The sequence below is a fragment of the Amblyraja radiata genome, unplaced genomic scaffold (assembly GCF_010909765.2).
Source record: "Amblyraja radiata isolate CabotCenter1 unplaced genomic scaffold, sAmbRad1.1.pri S158, whole genome shotgun sequence".
NCBI classification, from domain to species: domain Eukaryota; kingdom Metazoa; phylum Chordata; class Chondrichthyes; order Rajiformes; family Rajidae; genus Amblyraja; species Amblyraja radiata.
In genome coordinates, this window is record NW_022630144.1 from 164,594 (window position 1) to 188,402 (window position 23,809).

General features: G+C 48.3%; 1 protein-coding gene across 1 annotated transcript; it reads right to left on the reverse strand.

Moving 5' to 3' along the window:
* Positions 1 to 3,020: 3,020 nt before the first annotated feature.
* ctsw (cathepsin W) lies at positions 3,021 to 23,334 on the reverse strand. The gene is made up of 9 exons (XM_033016212.1): positions 23,188 to 23,334; positions 22,303 to 22,369; positions 17,996 to 18,109; positions 15,517 to 15,675; positions 9,678 to 9,758; positions 7,810 to 7,877; positions 5,845 to 5,932; positions 4,348 to 4,406; positions 3,021 to 3,092 (listed from the first exon to the last, which is right to left on the reverse strand). Exons 1-9 carry the CDS (start codon positions 23,332 to 23,334, stop codon positions 3,021 to 3,023), a joined length of 855 nt encoding a protein of 284 aa, XP_032872103.1.
* Between the last annotated feature and the right edge of the window lie 475 nt (positions 23,335 to 23,809).

Here is a 23,809-nt window from a genome sequence, read left to right on the forward strand (position 1 = left end):
CATGGTTGTGCAGCGGGTAGAGCTGCTGCCTCACAGCGCCAGAGACTCGAGTTCGATCCTGACTACGGGTGCTGTCTGTGTGGAGTTTGCACGTTCCCCCCGTGATCCGTGTCGGTTTCATCCGGGTGCTCCGGTTTCCTTCCAACCTCCAAAGTGGATTAATTGACCCTCTGTAAAATTGTCACTAGTGTGTGGGATAGGGTTAGTGTGCGGGTATCGCTGGCCGGCGCGGACTTGGTGGGCCGAAGTGCCTGTTTCCGCGCTGTATCTCCAAACTAAAGAATGGTGGCTCGGAGTCAGTACGCAAGAGTCGCCACATTTCTGGCGTTATTTTGTACCCTTCACGTTTAAAGTTGTTAAAAATGCCAGAGGCTTGACTAGGCCCCGTTGCCCTGGCGACGACAGCACTGGGTCGGAGTTCAGGGGTCGTCCAGGCCTGGCCATGCTGTCGGCGAAACAGTACAACACAGCGACTGAAGAAGGCCACGTTTTAGGCCGAGACCCTATCTCCTTCGCTCCATAGATGCTGTTGCACCCACTGAGTTTCTCCAGCTTTTTTGTGTACCAACACAGGGACTAGCTTGGTATAAAAATGTAAAATCATCCCTAGTGTGTGTGTAGGATAGTGTTAATGTGCGGGGATCGCTGGTCGGCGTGGACTCGGTGGGCCGAAGGGCCTGTTTCCGCGCTGTATCTCTAAACTAAACGAAAAGTGACAGTAAAAAACAGTACAACATAGGAACCGGCTTGGTATAAATGTGTCGGACAGTGTTGGTGTGTGGGAATCGGAAACTGGATTCCAGAGGAGTTGTGGTTCGGCCTCTCTGCTGTTTGGACTCTTGGGCCCACAGAGAGCTGGCACCTCTCCCGTCTGTCGCTGGGCGGGTTTGATGCCTCCCGCCCAAGCCGCCATCCCACCACCCACGGCCCCGTCACGTGAGCTGGGTCACCGCGGGCTCCGTTGTTCTGGAACATTCTGAGGCTTGATGACGCACTTGTCAACATACCGAGGTTTCTGCCACTGAGTCTGACTGCTTGATCTCAACTTGAGAGTCACACAGAGCGGAAACAGGCCCTTGGGCTCATCTTGCCCACACAGGCCAACAATGTCCCAGCTACACTAGTCCCACCTAGAGTAATACTAATGGAAACAGGCCCTTCGGCCCAACTTGCCCACACTGGCCAACAATGTCCCATCTACACCGGTCCCACCTGCCTGCGCTTGGTCCATATCCCTCCAAACCTGTCCTATCCATGTACCTGTCCAACTTTCTTAAACGTTGGGATAGTCCCAGCCTCAACTACCTCCTCTGTCAGCTCGTTCCATACACCCACCACCTTCTGTGTGAAAAAGTTGCCCCTCAGATTCCTATTGAATCTTTTCCCCCTCACCTTGAACCTGTGTCCTCTGGACCTCGACTCCCCTACTCTGGGCAAGAGAGTCTGTGCGTCTACCCGATCTATTCCTCTCATGATTTTGTACCTCTCTATAAGATCGCCCCTCATCCTCCTGCGCTCCAAGGAATAGAGACCCAGCCTGCTCAACCTCTCCCTGTAGCTCACACCCTCTAGTCCTGGCAACATCCTCGTAGATCTTCTCTGCGCCCTTTCCAGCTTGACACCATCTTTCCTGTAACACGGTGACCAGAACTTCTGTAAATTTATTTTAGGATGATGTAGAGGACTGATCCCTGGAGTGTGTGTGTGTATCAGTGTCTGTGTGTATCAGTGTGTGTGTGTATCAGTGTCTGTGTGTATCAGTGTCTGTATCAGTGCGTGTGTGTGTATTTGTGTGTATCAGTGCGTGTGTATCAGTGTGTGTGTGTGTATCAGTGCGTGTGTGTGTATCAGTGTGTGTGTGTGACAGTGTGTGCGTGCGTGTGGCAGTGTGCATGCATGTGTATATAAGTGTGTGCTTGTGTATGTATGTGCATGTCTGCGTGCGAGTGTGTGGCAGTGTGTGCATGTGTGACCCGTCCCCCAGTGAGGGTCTGTGTGTACGCGCGCGCGAGTGTGTGTGCGCGTGTGGCAGTGTGCACGCGTGTGTATATATGTGCGTGTGTATATATGTGCATGTCTGTGTGCGTGTGTATGTATATGCATGTCTGTGTGCGTGTGTATGTGCCGCCTGTGCGTGCGAGTGTGCGTGAATGAGTTGGCCCCGGGTGCTAGACTGCACACAAAGCCCAGCCGGCGGGCCAGTGGAGGAGTTTTAGCCCGGGGCCCAAGTCCGGCGCCCCGTCCAACTCATGAACCGATGATCGGATGTGACGGGCCACAGGGGCGAGGCGCTACTGCTGCACCCCATGGGCTGCACTACGTTGGGACGGGTGAGGCAGGGGCTGGACACGACAGTCTGGGGAGGGGAGGAGAGGGGAAGAGAGGAGAGTGGAGGAGAGGAGAGGGTAGGAGAGGAGAGGGTAGGATAGGGGAGGGAAGGAGAGGATAGGGGAGGAGAGGAGGGGATGGGAGGAGAGGGGATGGGAGGAGAGGGGAGGGTACGAGAGGGGAGGTGATGGGAGGAGAGGAGACGGTATGGGAGGGGTGGAGAGGAGAGGAGAGGGGAGGAGGAGATGGAGGAGAGAGGAGGGGAATGTTGTGTTACGACTGCAGTAATAACTGAAGCCAAACACCATGATAAAGGTCCAGAGACTTTATTAATGATATCGCAGAGATAGCTTCACGCTAGCGAGTCTTTCTAATTCTAAGGGAAGCGGGCAGGCAGGCGGGGAGGATTACTGTAAAAGCAAGTGGGCGTAACTACAAAAGTATAACTCATAACATGAGTGACACTGATCTACACCCTCCCTCGTAAAGAATCAACAACAGCACCAACACATTAATTAAGTAATGCAAGCATAGCAAATGATAATAAACTGGAGGAAAGTCATTGTCCGTCTGGGTACTTCACAACCGGCCTAGAAACACGACCAGGGTGGGGAGGGGAGGAGAGGTGATGGGGGGGGGGGAGGTGAGGGGAGGGGTGGAGAGGGGAGGGGTGGAGATGGGAGCGGTCTCCCTCACACGGTGGAGGACACGGCGAAATTTCCAATCCTGCCCACATTTGCTCCTCGATAAATCCGTACGTAGCCCTGGGGATGAAGAGCGAAAGAGAAATAAAGGGAGCGGTTCTAGACAGCGAGGCCACCGCGCCCCCCTCCCCAAATAAAAACCTGACACCCCCCCTCCCCCCCGGTAACACTTCAGTCTTTAGAGATACGGTGCAGAAACAGGACCTTCGGCCCAACATGCAAACTCTGCACAGACAGCACCTGTGGTCAGGATCGAACCCGGGCCTCTGGCGCTGTGAGATAGCACCTCTACCGCTGCGCCACCATGCCGCCCTGGCAAGATGGCATATAACTCTCTCTGCCTCTCTCCCTATCTCTCTCTCCATCTCTCTCTCTGTCTCTCTCTTTGTCTCTCTCTCCCCCTCTCTCTACCTCATTGGAGACCCTCTAACTAGCTTTAATTGGACTTTATTTTGCATTAAAAGTTTAGATGAGTTTTAGACGCGTTTAATTCAGTTAATAGTCACGTGTGCTGAGGTACAGTGATAAGACAATACATGATTATTATCGAGTCATTCAATCGTGGCTGATCTATCTCTCCCTCCTAACCCCATTCTCCCCTTAACGCCTGACACCCGCACTAATCAAGTATCTATCCATCTCTGCCTTAAAAATATCCACTGACTTGTGGCCTCCACTGCCGTCTGTGGCAAAGAATTCCACAGATTCACCACCACCTGACTAAAGAAATTCCTCCTCGTCTCCTTCCTGAAGTAACGTCCTTTAATTCTGAGGCTGCGCCCTCTGGTCCTAGACTCTCCCACTAGTGGGAACATCCTCTCCACATACACTCTATCCAGGCCTTTCACTATTCTGTTCGTTTCAATGAGGTCCCCCCTCAACCTTCTAAACTCCAGTCAGTCCAGGCCCAGCACCGACAAACGCTCATCATAGGTTAACCCACTCATTCCCGGGATCGTTCTGGTAAACCTCCTCTGGACCCTCTCCAGAGCCAGCACATCCTTCCTCAGATACGGGGCCCAAAACTGCTCACAATATTCCAAATGTGGCCTGACCAGCACCTTATAGAGCCTCAGCATTACAACCCTGGGTTTGTGTATACAAGTCCCTCTTGAAATAACATTCGTAAGTGCTAGGAGAAGAATTAGGCCATTCGGCCCATCGAGTCTACTCCGCCATTCAATCGTGGCTGATCTTTCTCTCCCTCCCGACATTGAGTTTGCTTTCTCTTGACCCGAAACGTCGCCCATTCCTTCCCTCCAGAGATGCTGCCCGTCCAGCTGAGTAGCTGCGGCATTTTGTGTGATCCACTCACCTGTTCGCCCCAGTTGTCCCCCCAGCTGTTTTTCACAATCCAGTACGGATCATTTCCGACTGGCAAAAAGGAAAACACGGAACGTGAGGTTATCCTGGATCGGGATCACGGAGTATTGAATATACGGACGGGAGGGATGCGGGGGGGGGGGGGGAGCGGAGAGAGGGGCGACAGCATGACTCCAGGGTCCGGAGGGGGATTGCTGCTTTACAGCGCCAGAGACCCGGGTTGAATCCCGACGACGGGTGCTGTCTGTACGGAGTCTATGTAAGTTCATAGGTGATAGGAGCAGAATTAGGCCATTCGGCCCATCACGTCTACGCCGCCGTTCAATCATGGCTGATCTATCTCTCCCTCTGAACCCCATTCTCCTGCCTTATAGACAATAGGTGCAGGAGTAGGCCATTCGGCCCTTCGAGCCAGCACCGCCATTCAATGTGGCACAGATTCACCACCCTCTGGCTAAAGAAATTCCTCCTCATCTCCATTCTAAAGGAACCTCCTTTAATTCTGAGGCTGTGCCCTCTAGTCCTAGACTCTCCCACTAGTGGAAACATCCTCTCCACATCCACTCTATCCAGGCCTTTCAGAGTTCGTAGTGTAGGTAAGATAGAAACATAGAATATAGGTGCAGTAGTCGGCCATTCAGTCCTTCGAGCCAGTACCGCCAATCAATATGACCATGGCTGATCATCCAGAACCAGTTCCTGCTTTCTCCCCAATATCCCTTGATTCCGTTGGCCCTAAGAGCTAAATCTAAGTCTCTCTTGAAAACATCCAGTGAATTGGCCTCCACTGCCTTCTGTGGCAGAGAATTCCACAGATTCGCAACTCTCTGGGTGAAAACATTTTTCCTCATCTCAATCCCTAATGGCCGACCCCTTATTCTTAAACTGTGTGACCCCTGATTCTGGACTCCCCCAAAATGGGGAACATTTTTTCCTGCATCTAGCCTGTCCAACACCTTAAGAATTTTATACGTTTCTATAAGATGCCCTCTCATCCTTCTAAATTCCAGCGAATACCAGCCCAGTCGATCCATTCTTTCATCATATGTCAGTCCCGCCATCCCGGGAATTAACCTGGTGAACCTACGCTGGGCTCCCTCAATAGCAAGAATGTCCTTCCTCAAATTAGGAGACCCAAACTGCACACAATACTCCAGGTGTGGTCTCACCAGGGCCCTGTACAACTGCAGTAGGACCTCCCTGCTCCTAAACTCAAATCCTCTCGTTATGAAGGCCAACATGCCATTAACTTTCTTCACTGCCTGCGGTGCCTGCATGCTTAGTTTCAGTGACTGATGTACAAGGACAGCCAAGGGCATATACGGAAGGGTAAGGTGTGAAAAGGGGAGATCAAAGGGGATGAAGCTGAAAGGATGTTGCCTGGGTTATGGGCTCGGGGTGGCTCCTGATCGCCCCACCACCCCCGTGGGGAGGGGTCGTGGGAGGTGCTGGGAGGGATGGGGTTTGGGGGGAACGCGATGATTCTTACCTGTTCCGTAGCCAACTATTAGCATGGAGTGATAAGTTACTGGCTTGGTCGGTTGGATAACTGTTCGGATAATTCCTCCTTTGTAATTCTTTTGTTGGAAGGAAAGATATCGTCAAGCTTGAAAGGATTCAGAAAAGATTTACGACGATGTTGCCAGGCCTAGAGGGGCCTGAGCTACAGGGAGCGGTTGAGCAGGCTGGGTCTCTATTCCTTGGAGCGCAGGAGGATGAGGGGCGATCTTATAGAGAGGTACAAAATCATGAGAGGAATAGATCGGGTAGATGCACAGAGTCTCTTGCCCAGAGTAGGGGAATCGAGGACCAGAGGGCATAGGTTCAAGGTGAAGGGGATAGTTTAATAGGAATCTGAGGGGTAACCTTTTCACACAGAGGGTGGTGGGTGTATGGAACGAGCTGCTGGAGGAAGTAGTTGAGGCTGGGACTATCCCAACGTTTAAGAAACAGTTGGACAGGTACATGGATAGGACAGGTTTGGAGGGATATGGGGCAAGGTGGGACATTGTTGGCCGGTGTGGGCAAGATGGGCCGAAGGGCCTGTTTCCACACTGTATCACTCTGTGACTCTGTGACCAAGATGGAAGGGAGAAGGCAGGACAGTACAGCGTCAGGGTTTTCTTTTGAACCAAAAATAATTGACAAAACGCTCCACCATTCTGCCCGTGACCTGCGTGGATTTCCTACAAGATCTTCGGTTTACTCCCGCACTCCAAAGACGTGCAGGTTTGTGGGCTAATTGGCTTGGTGTAAATGTAAAAACTGTCCCTAGTGGGTGTAGGATAGTGTTAGTGTGCGGGGATCGCTGGTAGTCACGGGCCTGATGGGCCGAAGGGCCTGTTTCCTCGCTGTATCTCTAAACTAAACTAAACAACACGAGTCAAACAAATATACGAAATAAACGATTATATAATTCTGTTACAATCCCCGTTGAGGATGTCTTCCACCCCCCGCGGTGCCCAGCGGTCCCGGAAATCCCCCAGGGCGCCCGTGGTCCCTCTCTAGTGCCACCCAGGCGCGGTCGTAACCCCGGAAAAGGGGCAGACAGCCGGCTCGGGCAGAGCCCTCGTCCGCCTGGCACCGTGACTCGCGGATGGCCAGCTTGGCCCGGCCTAACAGGGTGGCACGGTGGCGCAGCGGGTAAAGCTGCTGCTTCACAGCGCCGGAGACCCGGGTTCGATCACGACCACGGGTGCTGTCTGTACGGAGTTTGCACGTTCTCCCCGTGACCAGCGTGGGTTTTTCCCGGGAACTCCGGTTTCCTCCCACACTCCAAAGACGTGCGGGTTTGTAAGTTAATTGACTTGGTGTGATTGTAAATTGTCCCCAGTGTGTGTGTGTGTGTGTGTGTGTGTAGGATAGTGTTAGTGTGCGGGGATCGCTGGTCGGCGCTGACCCGGTGGGCTGAAGGGCCTGTTTCCGCGCTGTATCTCTAAACTAAACTACAGTCGACTACACCATTCAATCATGGCTGATCTATCTCTACCTCCTAACCCCATTCTCCTGCCTTCTCCCCATAACCCCTGACACCCGCACTAATCAAGAATCTATGTATCTCTGCCTAAAAAATATCCACTGACTTGTGGCCTCCACAGCCGTCTGTGGTAAAGAATTCCACAGATTCACCACCCTCTGGCTAAAGTCATTCCTCTTCATCTCCTTTCTGAAGGAACGTCCTTTAATTCTGAGGCTGTGCCCTCTGGTCCTAGACTCTCCCACTAGTGGAAACATCCTCTCCACATCCACTCTATCCAGGCCTTTCGCTATTCGGTAAAGTTTCAATGAGGTCCCCCCCTCATTCTTCTAAACGCCAGCGATGTCAGGCCCAGTGCCGACAAACGCTCATCGTACGTTAACCCATTTGTCCTGGTTACCTGTGTGGGTGGTGGGGTGGGGGGGATGAGGAAGAGGAAGATGGGGGGGTGGGGTATGGGGGTCTCTTTTAGCTTACATGCAGTCTGTCTATTATGTTGACCATGATTGCAACAGGTCCATTCCTTGCGACGAAGGGCTTCATTTCTGTGAAGGAAAGCACAATCAAGGAGAGGTAGGGGCAAGCATGGAACGGTCGGGCTGAAGGGCCTCGTCGGAGCGTGGCGGAGGGTTCTAAGTTGGTCGGAGAAGGTGGAGGGGACGTCCTCTATCATCCCTGATGTCGAGGGGACATTCCTCAAGGGAGTATCCTCCAGGGATTACAGGTTTGGTGGGATATGGACCAAACGCAGGCAGGTGGGACTAGTGTAGCTGAGACATGTTGGCCGGGGTGGGCAAGATGGGCCGAAGGGCCTGTTTCCACACTGTGACTATAATCAGAGGGAATACTAGCATGGCAACCGGGAATTCGAAAACCGGGAATTTTAGGACGGAGATGAGGAGGAATTTCTTTAGTCGGTGGTGAATCTGTGCAATTCTTAGCCACAGACGGCTGTGGAGGCCACATGTCAGTGGATATTTTTAAGGCTGAGATAGATAGATTATTGATTAGTGCGGGTGTCTGGGGTTATGTGGAGAAGGCAGGAGAATGGGGTTAGGAGGTGAGAGATAGATCAGCCATGATTGGAATGGCGGAGTAGACCTGATGGGCCGAATGGCCTAGTTTTACTCCTATCACTTATGACCTTACAAATAAATATGTGGGTGCAGGAGGGAACTGCAGATGCTGGTTTACACCGAAGATAGACACAAAGTGCTGGAGTAACTCAGCAGGACAGGCAGCATCTCCAGAGAGAAGGAATGGGTGACGTTTCGGGTCGAGACCCTTCTTCAGACTGAGAGTCAGGGGAGAGGGAGACTAGAGGTATGGAAGGGTACGGTGTTAAAAGGACATCAAAGCGGACGATGACCAAGGAAATGTGTAAGAAGGAACTGCAGATGTTGGTTTCAACCGAAGATAGATGCAAAATATATCTCTGGAGAGAAGGAATGGGTGACGTTTCTGGACGAGACCCTTCTTCTGATGTGGGAGCGCAGGAGGATGAGGGGTGATCTTATAGAGGTGTACAAAATCATGAGAGGAATAGATCAGGTAGACACAGAGAGTCTCTTGCCCAGAGTAGCGGAATCGAGGACCAGAGGGCATAGGTTCAAGGTGAAGGGGGAAAGATTTAATAGGAATCTGAGGGGGGAGGGAATGAAGGGAGAGAGAGAAGAGGAGGGAGGGAGGGGAGGAAAGAAAGAAAAGGGAAGGAGAAAGAGGGGAGAGGGAGGGAGGAAGGGAGACAGAGAGGTGGAGGGAAGACTGGGTGGGAAATAGGAGAGGGGAGAGGGAGGGGAGGAGAGGGAGGGGAGAGAGGGAGGGGGGAGAGTAAACCACGGTGTCCCACTACTCACTTCTTTCATCGACCAGAAAAACGCATTTTTTGATCTTGTACACGGGTATGTTTGCATTCCTTCTGCAGTTTTCTCTCTTGGCGGTGTAGGGGGGGTATGCATCTTCCCTATGTAGACCTGCACACACACACACACACAGTCATCATCCCCCCCTGGCCTATGTTACTGTCTCTGTACCCCACCCTACCGCCTCCCCTCCCTCCCCTCTCCTCTCCCTCCCTCTCTCTCTCTCCCCCTCCCCTCATACCCCACCCTCTCTCTCTCCCCCTCCCTTCCCTCCCGCTCTCTCTCTCTCTCTCTCTCTTTCAGTCCGTCTCTCAGGAGACTCATCCTCAATATCTCCAGAAGGCAGACAAAAATGCTGGAGAAACTCAGCGGGTGAGGCAGCATCGATGGAGCGAAGGAACGGGTGACGTTTCGGGTCGAGACCCTTCTTCAGACCTATCTCAGGATATCTCCAGGGTGAGGGGGCGAGAGGGGAACACTCACCAAGGTGCAATACATCTGCAAAAGCCTCGTATGTACTGCCGTCGTTGCAGTTGTTTGTAGCCCTCCCGCAGTCCAGGAGCTCTGGTGGAAAGAAGCCAACATCGTGCTTTAAGTATAAGGGACAGGAGGTTTGGAGCAAGGAGGTCCTTCTGCAGTTGCACGGGGCCCCGGTGAGACCACACCTGGAGTATTGTGTGCAGTTTTGGTCCCCTAATTTGAGGAAGGACATTCTTGCTATTGAGGGAGTGAAGGGTAGGTTCACCAGGTAAATTCCCGGGATGGCGGGACTGTCATATGATGAAAGAATGGGTCGACTGGGCTTGTATTCGCTGGAATTTAGAAGGATGAGAGGGCATCTTATAGAGACGTATAAAATTCTTAAGGGATTGGACAGGCTAGATGCAGGAAAATTGTTCCCCGATGTTGGGGAGTCCAGAACCAGGGGTCACACAGTTTAAGAATAAGGGGTCAGGCATTTAGGACTGAGATGAGGAAAAACCTTTTCACCCAGAGAGTTGTGAATCTGTGAAATTCTCCGCCACAGAAGGCAGTGGAGGCCGATTCACTGGATGTTTTCAAGAGAGAGTTAGATTTAGCACTTGGGGCTAACGGAATCAAGGGATATGGGGAGAAAGCAGGAATCGGGGTACTGATTGTGGATGATCAGCCATGATCATATTGAATGGCGGTGCTGGCTCGAAGGGCCGAACGGCCTACTCCTGCACCTATTTGCTAGTTGGGCAGGAGATGAGATGGGATCCCTTAAACTATCCACTCAAGACAAGAGGCAAAACGCTGGAGTAACTCAACGGGTCAGGCAGCATCTCTGGAAGACACAGAGTGTGAGAGCCATACGTCGTGGAAACAGGCCCTTCGGCCCAACTCATGACCTTGTGAAGATAGACTCAAAATGCTGGGGTAACAGGCAGCGTCTCTGGGGAGAAGGAATGGGTGACGTTTGGGGTCGAGACCCTTCTTCAGACTGATGTCAGGGGAGTGGGCGGGACAGAGATAATATGGTCGTAGTGACCTTATGACAAGATAGAAAAGGTGCAGAGAGAATTTACAAGATTCTCTATTCAAACGTACAGAGAATAATGAAAGGCCTGGATAGAGTGGATGTGGAGAGGATGTTTCCACTAGTGGGAGAGTCAAGGACTAGAGGGCACAGCCTCAGAATTTAAGGATGTTTTTTCAGGAAGGAGAAGAGGAGAAATTTATTTACGTCAGAGGGTGGTGAATCTGTGGAATTCTTTCCCACAGAACGCTGTGGAGGCCAAGTCAGTGAATATTTTTAAGGCAGAGATAGGTAGATTCTTGATTAGTGCGGGTGTCAGTGTTATGGGGAGAATGCAGGAGAATGGGGTTGGGAGGGAGAGATAGATCAGCCACGATTGAATGGCGGAGTAGACTTGATGGGCCGAATGGCCTAAATCTTCTCCTATCCCTTATGACCTTATAACTGCCTTTGTTAATTTTCTGAACTGAGATTCAAAGTCATGGAGTGATACAGTGTGGAAACAGGCCCTTCGGCCCAAGTTGCCCACACCGGCCAACAATGTCCCATCTACACTAGTCCCATATGCCCAACTTTGGCACTTATCCTTCCAAACCTGTCCTATCCATGTACCTGTCTAATTGTTTCTTAAACGTTGGGATAGTCCCTGCCTCAACTGCCTTCTCTGGCAGCTCGTTCCATACGGCTAGTGGAGGATAGAGTTAAAGGGAAAGGGTTTCTTAAATGTGTGAGCGTAGAGACAGAGGGGTGTAAAATGAGGGTAGAAGCAATAGGTAGCAAGGTGAAAAGCAAAAGTGGCAGGCAGACAAAACCAGGGCAAAAATCAAAAAGGGCCACTTTTCAACATAATTGTATAAGGGGTAAGAGTGTTGTAAAAACAAGCCTGAAGGCTTTGTGTCTCAATGCAAGGAGCATTCGTAATAAGGTGGATGAGTTGAATGTGCAGATATCTATTTATGAGTATGATATAGTTGGGATCACGGAGACATGGCTCCAGGGTGACCAAGGCTGGGAGCTGAACATCCAAGGATATTCAATATTCAGGAGGGATAGAGAGAAAGTAAAAGGAGGTGGGGTAGCGTTGCTGATTAGAGAGGAGATTAACGCAATGGAAAGGAAGGACATTAGTTTGGAGGATGTGGAATCGGTATGGGTAGAGCTGCGAAACACTAAGGGGCAGAAAACGCTGGTGGGTGTTGTGTACAGGCCACCTAACAGTAGTAGTGAAGTTGGAGATGGTATCAAACAGGAAATTAGAAATGCGTGCGACAAAGGCAAAACCGTTATAATGGGTGACTTCAATCTACATATAGATTGCGTGAATCAAATTGGCAGGGGTGCTGAGGAAGAGGATTTCTTGGAATGTATGCGGGATAGTTATCTAAATCAACATGTAGATGAACCAATGAGAGAGCAGGCTATTTTAGACTGGGTATTGAGTAATGAGGAAGGGTTAGTTAGCAGTCTTGTTGTACGTGCCCCCTTGGGCAAGAGTGACCATAATATGGTTGAGTTCTTCATTAGGATGGAGAGTGACATTGATAATTCAGAAACATTGGTTCTGAACTTAAAGAAAGGTAACTTTGAGGGTATGAGACGTGAATTGGCCAAGATTGACTGGCAATTAATTCTAAAAGGGTTGACGGTGGATATGCAATGGAAGACATTTAAAGACTGCATGGATGAACTACAAAAATTGTTCATCCCAGTTTGGCAAAAGAATAAATCAGGGAAGGTAGTCCATCCGTGGATAACAAGGGAAATCAGGGATAGTATCAAAGCGAAGGATGATGCGTACAAATTAGCCAGAAAAAGCAGCATACCGGAGGACTGGGAGAAATTCAGAGACCTGCAGAGGAGGACAAAGGGCTTAATTAGGAAAGGAAAAATAGATTATGAAAGAAAACTGGCAGGGAACATAAAAACTGACTGCAAAAGTTTTTATAGATATGTGAAAAGAAAGAGATTAGTTAAAACAAATGTAGGACCCTTGCAGTCAGAAACAGGTGAGTTGATCATGGGGAACAAGGATATGGCGGACCAATTGAATAACTACTTTGGTTCCGTCTTCACTAAGGAAGACATAAATAATCTGCCGGAAATAGCAGGGGACCGCGGGTCAAAGGAGTTGGAGGAATTGAGTGAAATCCAGGTTAGCCGGGAAGTGGTGTTGGGTAAATTGAATGGATTAAAGGCCGATAAATCCCCAGGGCCAGATAGGCTGCATCCTAGAGTACTTAAGGAAGTAGCCCAGAAATAGTGGATGCATTAGTGATAATTTTTTTAAACTCTTTAGATTCTGGAGTGGTTCCTGAGGATTGGAGGGTAGCTAATGTAACCCCACTTTTTAAAAAGGGAGGGAGAGAGAAAACAGGTTAGTCTAACATCGGTAGTGGGGAAACTGCTAGAGTCAGTTATTAAAGATGGGATAGCAGCACATTTGGAAAGTGGTGAAATCATTGGACAAAGTCAGCATGGATTTACGAAAGGTAAATCATGTCTGACGAATCTTATAGAATTTTTCAAGGATGTAACTAGCAGCGTGGATAGGGGAGAACCAGTGGATGTGGTGTATCTGGACTTCCAGAAGGCTTTCGACAAGGTCCCACATAAGAGATTAGTATACAAACTTAAAGCACATGGCATTGGGGGTTCAGTATTGATGTGGATAGAGAACTGGCTGGCAAACAGGAAGCAAAGAGTAGGAGTAAACGGGTCCTAAACGGGTCCTTTTCACAATGGCAGGCAGTGACTAGTGGGGTACCGCAAGGCTCAGTGCTGGGACCCCAGCTATTTACAATATATATTAATGATCTGGATGAGGGAATTGAAGGCAATATCTCCAAGTTTGCAGATGACACTAAGCTGGGGGGCAGTGTTAGCTGTGAGGAGGATGCTAGGAGACTGCAAGGTGACTTGGATAGGCTGGGTGAGTGGGCAAATGTTTGGCAGATGCAGTATAATGTGGATAAATGTGAGGTTATCCATTTTGGTGGCAAAAACAGGAAAGCAGACTATTATCTAAATGGTGGCCGACTAGGAAAAGGGGAGATGCAGCGAGACCTGGGTGTCATGGTACACCAGTCATTGAAAGTAGGCATGCAGGTGCAGCAGGCAGTGAAGAAAGCGAATGGTATGTTAGCTTTCATAGCAAAAGGATTTGAGTATAGGAGCAGGGAGGTTCTACTGCAGTTGTACAGGGTCTTGGTGAGACCACACCTGGAGTATTGCGTACAGTTTTGGTCTCCAAATCTGAGGAAGGACATTATTGCCATAGAGGGAGTGCAGAGAAGGTTCACCAGACTGATTCCTGGGATGTCAGGACTGTCTTATGAAGAAAGACTGGATAGACTTGGTTTATACTCTCTAGAATTTAGGAGTTTGAGAGGGGATCTTATAGAAACTTACAAAATTCTTAAGGGGTTGGACAGGCTAGATGCAGGAAGATTGCTCCCGATGTTGGGGAAGTCCAGGACAAGGGGCCACAGCTTAAGGATAAGGGGGAAATCCTTTAAAACCGAGATGAGAAGAACTTTTTTCACACAGAGAGTGGTGAATCTCTGGAACTCTCTGCGGCAGAGGGTAGTCGAGGCCAGTTCATTGGCTATATTTAAGAGGGAGTTAGATGTGGCCCTTGTGGCTAAGGGGATCAGAGGGTATGGAGAGAAGGCAGGTACGGGATACTGAGTTGGATGATCAGCCATGATCATATTGAATGGCGGTGCAGGCTCGAAGGGCCGAATGGCCTACTCCTGCACCTAATTTCTATGTTTCTATACACCCATGTGTGAAAAGGTTACCCTCAGACTCCTATTAAATATTTTCCCCTTCACTTTAAACCCATGTCCTTTGGTCCTTGATTCATCTAATAGACAATTGATGCAGGAGTAGGCCATTCGGCCCTTCGAGCCCATTCAATGTGATCATGGCTGATTGTCCACAATTAGTACCCCATTCCTGCCTTCTCCCCATATCCCCTGACTCCGCTATCTTTAAGAGCCCAATCTAGCTCTCTCTTGAAAGTGTCCAGAGAACCGGCCTCCACCGCCCTCTGAGGCACAGAATTCCAGACTCACAATTCTCTGTGTGAATTCCACAGACTCACAACCACCCTCTGTGTGAAAAAATCAACCCTCAGACTCCTATTAAATCTTTTCCCTTTCACTTTAAACCCATGTCCTCTGGTCCTCGATTCACCTACTGTAGGCAAGAGGCTCATTTGAATGAACATTGCTTCATTAAACTGTCCATTAAAGGTTGGCGCCAGGAGAAGCCGGCCGACTTACTTCCCACCGGGAGTTAGGTCACGTCGTTCCCCGGCCTTTGTCCTTACCTTGCACTGACAGCGGGATGAGTTTTTTCTTCTGGATGGACACATGGGATTCAACGCTCCCGACCACGGCGAAGGCCCAGGAGCTGCTGCAGGTCGACCTCTGGGGGAACAAAAACAAGGTTGCACCTTCCCTCCAAAGTCAAGTCGTGCATCCCGATGATGCCCTTAGCTATGTCGGCGCGGCGGGTAGAGCTGCTGCCTTGCCAAGATGCAGCACGGAAATCCACAGGAGATCCTTCTTCCCTGTGGCGATCAAACTACAACTCCTCCCTCTTCTGTCGTGGGGTAGACTGAAACTGACTCCCCTCCCCCCCGCCCCCACCAATCTTTGAACACCCCCCAATCCTTTCCGCTTGTCACCTTAGACAATAGACAACAGGTGCAGGAATAGGTCTTTCAGCCCTTCGAGCCAGCTTGTTCAATGTGATCATGGCTGATCATCCCCAATCAGTACCCCGTTCCTGCCTCCTGACCATTGAGCTATTGACCTTTGCAAATCACCCTCACCTGGTTTTTAACTGGTGTGACACGATTCTCCTTCCGCCAGTCCATGGACTTTGGGATGATTTTTGGGAGTACGTAACCGGAGAATTCTCTGCATTCTGATGGAATAGACGGCGCTTGGCTTCCCTGCTGGAATTCCTCAGCTGCAAGAGAAAAGGTTGCGCCAACTTACAGAGGGACGCGGAGTCACACAGCTCACTCCAGAGCCATAGAGTCATACAGCGTGGAAACAGGCCCTTCATCCCAACTTGTCCACACCGGCCAACATGTCCCAGCTACACTAGTCCCACCTCCCCACGTTTGGTCCATATCCCTCCAAACCTGTCCTATCCATGTACCTGTCTAACTGTTTCTTAAACGTTGGGATAGTCCCAGCCTCAACTACCTCCTCCAGCAGCTCGTTCCATACACCCACCGTCCTCTGTGTGAAAAAGTCACCCCTCAGATTCCTAATAAATCTTTTCCCCTTCACTTTAAACCTATGTCCTCTGGTCCTCGATTCCCCGACTCTGGGCAAGAGACTCTGTGCATCTACTCAATCTATTCCTCTCATGATTTTAGACACATCTATAAGATCACCCTTTATCCTCCTGCGCTCCAAGGAATAGAGACCCAGCCTGCTCAACCTCTCCCTATAGCTCAGGCGTTCTAGTCCTGGCAACAGCCTCGTAAATCTTTTCTCTCCGTATCTGGAGAGGTTGGTTGGGATGGGCCGAAAGGTTGCTATTTGCGTCATTGAAACTATAGCTCAGTGGGATGCCAAGTTATAGGAGTAGAATAAGGCCATTCGGCCCATCGAGTCTCCTCCGCAATTCAATCAGGCTGGTCTATCTCTCCCTCCTAACCCCATTCTCCTGCCTTCTCCCCATAACCCCTGACACCCGCACTAATCAAGAATCTATCTATCTCTGCCTTAATATATCCACTGAATTGGCCTCATCAGCCCTCTGTGGCAAATAATTCCACAGGTTCACCACCCTCTGACTAAAGAAATTCATCCTCATCTCCTTCCTAAAGGAACGTCCTTTAATTCTGAGGCTGTGACCTCTGGTCCTGGACTCTCCCACCAGTGGAAACATCTTCTCCACATCCACTTTATCCAAGCCTTTCATTATTCTGTATGTTTCAATGAGGTCCCCCCTCAACCTTCTAAACTCCAGCGAGTACTGGCCCAGCGCCGACAAACGCTCATCATAGGTTAACCCACTCATTTCTGGGATCGTTCTCGTAAACCTCCTCTGGACCCTCACCAGAGCAGGCACATCCTTCCTCAGAGATGCTTAAGAAGGAACTCATATGTCAAAAGATAAGTTAGCTCGTTTTTATGGTCATATAAATCCTACCTGTGACAGATGTAACTCTGAAGTGGCCTCATTGACCCATATGTTTTGGTCCTGCCCTTCTTTGGAAAAATATTGGAAAGAAATTTTTGATACTATTTCTGTAGTCTTAGGCATAGATTTACAACCTCATCCTATTACTGCAATTTTTGGGCTACCAATGTTAGATTCTATTCATTTGTCCCGCTCCGCCCATCGGTTGATTGCTTTTACCACATTAATCGCCAGAAGATCTATTTTATTTCAATGGCAAGACTCCAACCCTCCGACCACACTCCAGTGGTATTCGGAAACGATATCATGTTTAAATTTAGAAGAAAATCAGTAGTGACACTGTTGAACCCTTGGTCAAATTTGATAAGACTTGGGGAAAATGTATTAAACATTTTCATACAACATAAATTGCTCCCTCTCCAACCGTTATAAACATTATTTTACCTCTATAGGGTGGAACGGACTTGACGACGAACAGACTTACATTGTTGAAATTCTCAGTTCAGATTCGGTTTTGCTTTGTTTTGTTTTTTTAACTGTTTTATTTTTATGCGTATTTTACTTTTATCAATTTTTCTTTTTTTTTTTTCTCTTTAGTTTAGGGGGGTTTAGTTTTTTTAACTTTTTTCTTTTTCTTGTTGTTTTTTTATCTTTGTGCTTTTTCTTTTACATTTATAAGTTTCCTTTTAAAGATTTAACTATATTTACATAGAGGTCTATATTCATTGTGTATTTTGACACTGGTCTCGTATTAGGTTATACCTGTTATTAATGTAATCCTGATCCCTATGTATCAATACCATTGTTATGTTTCTCATGATTCTTTTTGCTCTGTTTTTCTATGTTTCATTTTTGTTTTGTTTTTTTGGAAAAAAAACAAAAAAAAGATTTTAAAAGAAAGAAGGAAAGAAGGAACTGCAGATGCTGGAAAAATCGAAGGTAGACAAAAGTGCTGGAGAAACTCAGCGAATGAGGCAGCATCTATGGAGCGAAGGGATAGGTGACGTTTCGGGTCGAGACCCTTAGGGAACGTCACCTATTCCTTCGCTCCATAGATGCTGCCTCACCAGCTCAATTTCTCCAGCATATGTGTCTACCTTCCTCAGAGATGGTGCCTTCGACGTCGTACCTGAGAGGTCGCTGAACTTGGTGACCCCGTATCTGGCGCTCCCGATCTCCGTTTCCTGATGCTGCCTCGCCCGCTCCAGGTTCTCCACAAAGATCTTAAAACGTCGGGCCTCTTCTGAAAGGAAGCCGGAGAAATCTAGGTTTAGGATCAGTCCGGCTCAGTTTCGTTTAGCGATACAGTGCGGAAACAGGCCCGTCGAGTCCGCGCCGACCAGCGATCCCCGCACGCTTACAAAGAAACAAGGAAACATAAAAAGCAGGAGTAGGAGTAGGCCGTTCGGCCCTTCGAGCCAGCACCGCCATTCAATATGATCATGGCTGATCAACAATCAGTTCCCCGTTACTGCCTTCTCCCCATATCCCTTGATTCCTTTAGCCCCAAGAGCTAAATCTCATGAAAGCATCCAGTGAATTGGCCTCCACTGCCTTGTGTGGCAGCGCACGCATGTATAATATAAGCAAAAATAATTTCACCGTGTTCGGTTGTATCTGTGAAAAATAAATGTCTGTTGAACCAGGGGCGGAAATTGCTATCAAAACATGGGGGGGGGACACAATTTCTTGGCACCCGGCGCGGCTTAATATCTGCCTACGGGGGTTTCAACATCGGGAGCCTCGATCGCCTCGATGCAGCAGTTTGATTTTATTATTAATAGCTTTTTATTCGAGGTAAAAAGAAAAAAAAAATCACAGTACATCTGACGTGTGGCATTACATTTTCCTCCATTTTGTTTTTTATAAATAATAATAATATAAACAAAATAACCCTAACCCACCCTCCCTAAACACCCCTTGGCAGCTTATTTTTTCACAATCCAAATATATCACAAAATCAAATGCACTTTTTAACAATAATAAAGTAACAAAACAGAATAAAGGCGGATCCCCACTTACTGTCAAGTGCCCTCAGTCAATAGGTAGTTCCTTTAGACCCTCAAAGTATGATAAAAAAGGGTTCCCATTTCAAATAAAACTTTTTCACATACCCCCTCAATGTGAATTTAATCTTTTCTAGCCTTAAAAAAAACATGACGTCTTCCAGCCAAGCAGCGGCAGACTGGGTTGTATTTAAACCCAAGGTTTTATCTGTTACACCAAATACAGCTACAAGCGGGCAAGGTCTCACTGTCATCCCAAGGACTTCACTGATGGTTTTAAAAACCACTGCCCAGTAGTTAACAAGTTTGGGGCAAGACCAGAATGCATGAGCTAGATTGGCTGGAGAGAACGAGCACCTGTCACAGCCAGCGTCCGTCCCTGGATATATGTTAGCAAGCCTGGCTTTGCTTAAATGAACCCTGTGTAAAACTTTAAATTGTATGAGCCCCAATCTAGCACATGACGACGAGGAGTGGACTTTTTTCAGCGCTTCTGTCCAGCATTCCTCAGACAGATCCATACTAAGGTCATCCTCCCACCTAGCTTTAACTTTGTTCAGGTTTTGATCTCCTAAATACATCAATTGAGAATATACTGCAGAGATCAGTTCTTTATTTGCAAAGGTAAGAGTGAGTTTATTCAACACTGACAGGAGGGAGATCAGGAAAAGAAGGAAATTTTTTCATGACAAAGTGGGGAACCTGAAGGTATTTAAAGAAATGATTATGTGGGAGGCCATGTTTTTTGTGTAGGTTGTCGAAACTATCAAATATGTTGTTAGTATATAAATCCTTAATGCACATAAGACCATTCAAACCCCACTGTCGAAAGGTTGAGTCAAGTGTAGAGGGGGGGATTAAATGGTTACTATGAATGGGACCCAGAACTGAAGCTGATGTAAGCTTATAATGGCAACGAAATTGGTTAAAAATTTTGATGGTGGATAGTACGACAGGGTTGGATGTAAATCTAGAGGGTTTCAATGGCAGGGAGGAATATACTAAAGCTGGGAGAGACGAGGAGTAACAGGATTGTGATTCAAGAAGACACCAGTCTGTATCTGGTCGGTGGAGCCAGAATAATATCTTTTGGATATTGGATGACCAGTAATAATTAATAAAGCTAGGAAGGCCCAGTCCACCTACTTCACGACCTCTTTGGAGAGTGCACTTATTGACCCTTGGAACCTTGTTACCCCATATAAAGGAGGTTATAGATTGGTTAACAGAGTTAAAAAATGACTTGGGTAGGAAAACCGGCAAACATTGGAACAAGTAAAGAAATCTGGGAAGTACAGTCATCTTCACTGACTGCACTCTCCCAGCCATAGTGAGTGGCAGACTGCGCCATCTCTCAAAGTCAGCCTTCATTTGGCTAACTTGAGACATGTAGTTAGCTGCAAACAGGGATGTGAAAAAGCGGGTGATGTGTATTCCTAAATATACAAAACCTTCTTGAGATATGGGAAAGGGCAGGGTTTCCTGTTGGATCTGTAGGGCTAGGTTGATGGGAAAGCATTTGCTTTTTTGGAGGTTTAGTTTATAGCCGGAAAAAGTCCCAAACTGATCCAACAAGGACACAATTGCAGGGCCACTGGCTGTAGGGTCACTCACATAAAGAAGAAGGTCGTCGGCATATAGAGACACACAATGTTCACTGTTTCCTCTCCTAATGCCCTGGAATAATGTGGTTGACCTAAGTTTGATTTTAAGCCGCTTGTTTTAGAAGGAACTGCAGATGCTGGAAAATCAAAGGTAGACAAAAATGCTGGAGAATCTCAGCGGGTGAGGCAGCATCTATGGAGCGAAGGAAAAAGGTGACGTTTCGGGTCGAAACCCTTCTTCACTCAATCAATCAATTGTATTTGTATAGCACATTTAAAAACAACTCACATTGACCAAAGTGCTTCACATCAGTGCAGGTACTAATTTGATACATACAACGGTAGACAGACCTAACAATACATCCATACAAACTGTTTACAGCGCCCCCTCAGAGGGCCTCAAAAACACGAGGGAGTAGAAATAGGTTTTGAGCCTCGATTTAAAGGAGTCGATGGAGGGGGCAGTTCTGATGAGGAGAGGGATGCTGTTCCACAGTCTAGGTGCTGCAACTGCAAAAGTGTGGTTGCCCCTGAGCTTAAACCTAGACTGCGGGATAGTCAGTAGCCCCAAGTCGGCCGACCTGAGGGACATGGACGTAGAGTGGTGAGTTAGAAGATCTTTGATATGGGGGGGGGCAAGCCCGTTAAGGGCTTTGTAAATGAATAAGAGGAGCTTGAAGTTGATTCTGTACCGTATTGGGAGCCAGTGGAGAGAGGCCAGGATCGGGGTGATGTCCCTTTTACAGGTACCCGTCAGAACCAATTGCAGGCGGGACAGGGATGTTTGGCTGATGCCAGTGTATAGGGAGTTGCAGTAGTCAAGGCGGGAGGAGATGAATGCGTGGATGATATTTTTGAAGGTCGTCGAATTGGAGGAATGGTTCAGACTGATGTGAGGGTGGGGGGTTTTCTCCGGGTGCTCCGGATTCCTCCCACACTCCAAAGATGTGCAGGCCAGTAGATTAATTGGCTTGATGTGTGTAAATTGTCCCTAGTGTGTGCAGGATAATATAAATGTACACACATATATGATCCCCGCACATTAACACCACACTACAAGCACTAGGGACAATTTTACATTTATAACAAGCCAATTAACCTGTATATAAGTAGGTTATTTGGATTGGTATAAATGTAAAATTGTCCCTAGTACGTGTAGGATAGCGTTAATGTGTGGGGATCGCTGGTCGGCGCGGACTCGATGGGCCGAAGGTCCTGTTTCTGAGCTGTATCTCTAAACTAAACTAAACTAATCTAAATGAATGCAGACAAAATGTGTAGGAAGGAACTGCAGATGCGGGTTTAAATTGAAGATAAGCACACAATGCTGGAGAACTCAGCGGGACAGGCAGCCTCTCAGGAGAGAAGGAATGGGTGAGGTTTTGGGTCGAGACCCTTCTTCAGACTGAGAGGGGGAGGAGGGCGGGAGAGGGGAAACGAGAGATATAGACGGTGATGTAGTGAGATATATAACGTGAAAGAAAGATATGCAAAAAAACTAACGATGATAAAGGAGAGAGAGTCTGAAGAAGGGTCTCGACCCGAAACGTCGCCCATTCCTTCTCTCCAGGGATGCTGCCTGTCCCGCTGAGTTACTCCAGCATTTTGTGTCTATCTTGAATGAACACAGACACTGTTTAAGAAAGAACTGCAGATGCTGGAAAAATCGAAGGCAGACAAAAATGCTGGAAAAACTCAGCGGGTGAGGCAGCATCTATGGAGCGAAGGAAATAGGTGACGTTTCGGGTCGAGATGCTGCCTCACCCGCTGAGTTTCTCCAGCATTTTTGTCTACCACAGTCACAGGTTTGAGACACAGAACCTTACCTTCCTGGTCCTTGTAGGATTTATTATAGGTCCGCATGAAATCACAGAACATCGACACCATCTTGTCCTAGATCATAAATTGGAAAGAAACTTTACGCATGTTTTAAAATCTTGCCCCTCGATTTCCAGCCCCCCTCCCATTCCCCACCCCTACACACAGCTTGTAAGAGACTTTCAGACTTGACAGCACGGAAACTCTGGTTGTGAAGGATGAGAGGGCATCTTATTGAATATTAAGGGCTTGGACACGCTAGAGGCAGGAAACATGTTCCTGATGTTGGGGGAGTCCAAAACCAGGGGCCACAGTTTAAGAATAAGGGTGAAGCCATTTAGAACGGAGACGAGGAAACACTTTTTCACACAGAGAGTTGTAAGTCTGTGGAATTCTCTGCCTCATTGAGGCCGGTTCTCTGGATACTTTCAAGAGAGAGATAGGGCTCTTAAAGATAGCAGTCAGGGTATATGGGGAGAAGGCAGGAACGGGGTACTGATTGGGGATGATCAGCCATGATCACATTGAATGGCGGTGCTGGCTCGAAGGGCAGAATGGCCTACTCCTGCACCTATTGTCTACTGTCTATTGTCTAAAGAGTGGTGGGTGTATGGAACGAGCTGCCAGAGGAGGTAGTTGAGGCTGGGACTATCCCAATGTTTACGAAACAGTTGGACAGGTACATGGATAGGACAGGTTTAGAGGGTTATGGACCAAACACAGGCGGGGGGGGGACTAGTGTAGCTGGGACATGTTGGTCGGTGTGTGCGAGTTGGGCAGAAGGGCTCGTTTCCACACTGTATCACTCTAGGATTCTCTACGTCTGTAGTTTCTTCCTGCACAGTTCACAAGCGGGGCACTGTCTGTGTGGAGTATGCAGGATCTTGTCTTACCTTCGGCGGCCCAGGAGTGTGGCACCTCTCCTCCTCCAGTCCAGTTACCTGGACCGCGGAGATGAGGAGCAGGAACATCAGGCTCTGGAGACTCATCTCTCCTGCGTGCGTCTGGGTCTGTAGCTGGGACTCGATGAGACACTTCATATAGTGCTCAGCCCTGATCCACTATCACACCCAACTTCCACCCCAAAGAAACTGATGACTCAGCTGATAAGGGAGTGCAGATTATACAGATGGGGCGTAGAGATAAAGCATCTTAATGGGGAAGTATCATGGCACGGTTTGGGAACGGCTCCGTCCAATACCAGCAAGAGTTGTGGACGCAGCCCAGAACATCGCACCACCCCACACATAGAAACATATAGACCAGTTAGCCTGACATCGGTGGTGGGGAAGATGCTGGAGTCAATTATAAAAGATGAAATAGCCGCACATTCGGATAGCAATAAAACAGGATCGGTCCGAGTCAGCATGGATTTATGATGGGGAAATCATGCTTGACTAATCTTCTGGAATTTTTTGAAGAGATAACTAGGAAAATGGACAAGGGAGAGCCAGTGGATGTAGTGTACCTGGACTTTCAGAAAGCATTTCATAAGGTCCCACATAGGAGATAAGT

Coding starts and splice junctions, on each gene's coding strand:
- ctsw (XM_033016212.1), bottom strand. CDS start 23,334: ATGAAGTGTCTCATCGAGTCCCAGCTACAGACCCAGACGCACGCAGGA. Junction 18,110..22,302: donor ATCCTACAAGGACCAGGAAG/GTAAGGTTCTGT, acceptor GCTTCCTTTCAG/AAGAGGCCCGACGTTTTAAG. Junction 15,676..17,995: donor CAAGTTCAGCGACCTCTCAG/GTACGACGTCGA, acceptor TTTCTCTTGCAG/CTGAGGAATTCCAGCAGGGA.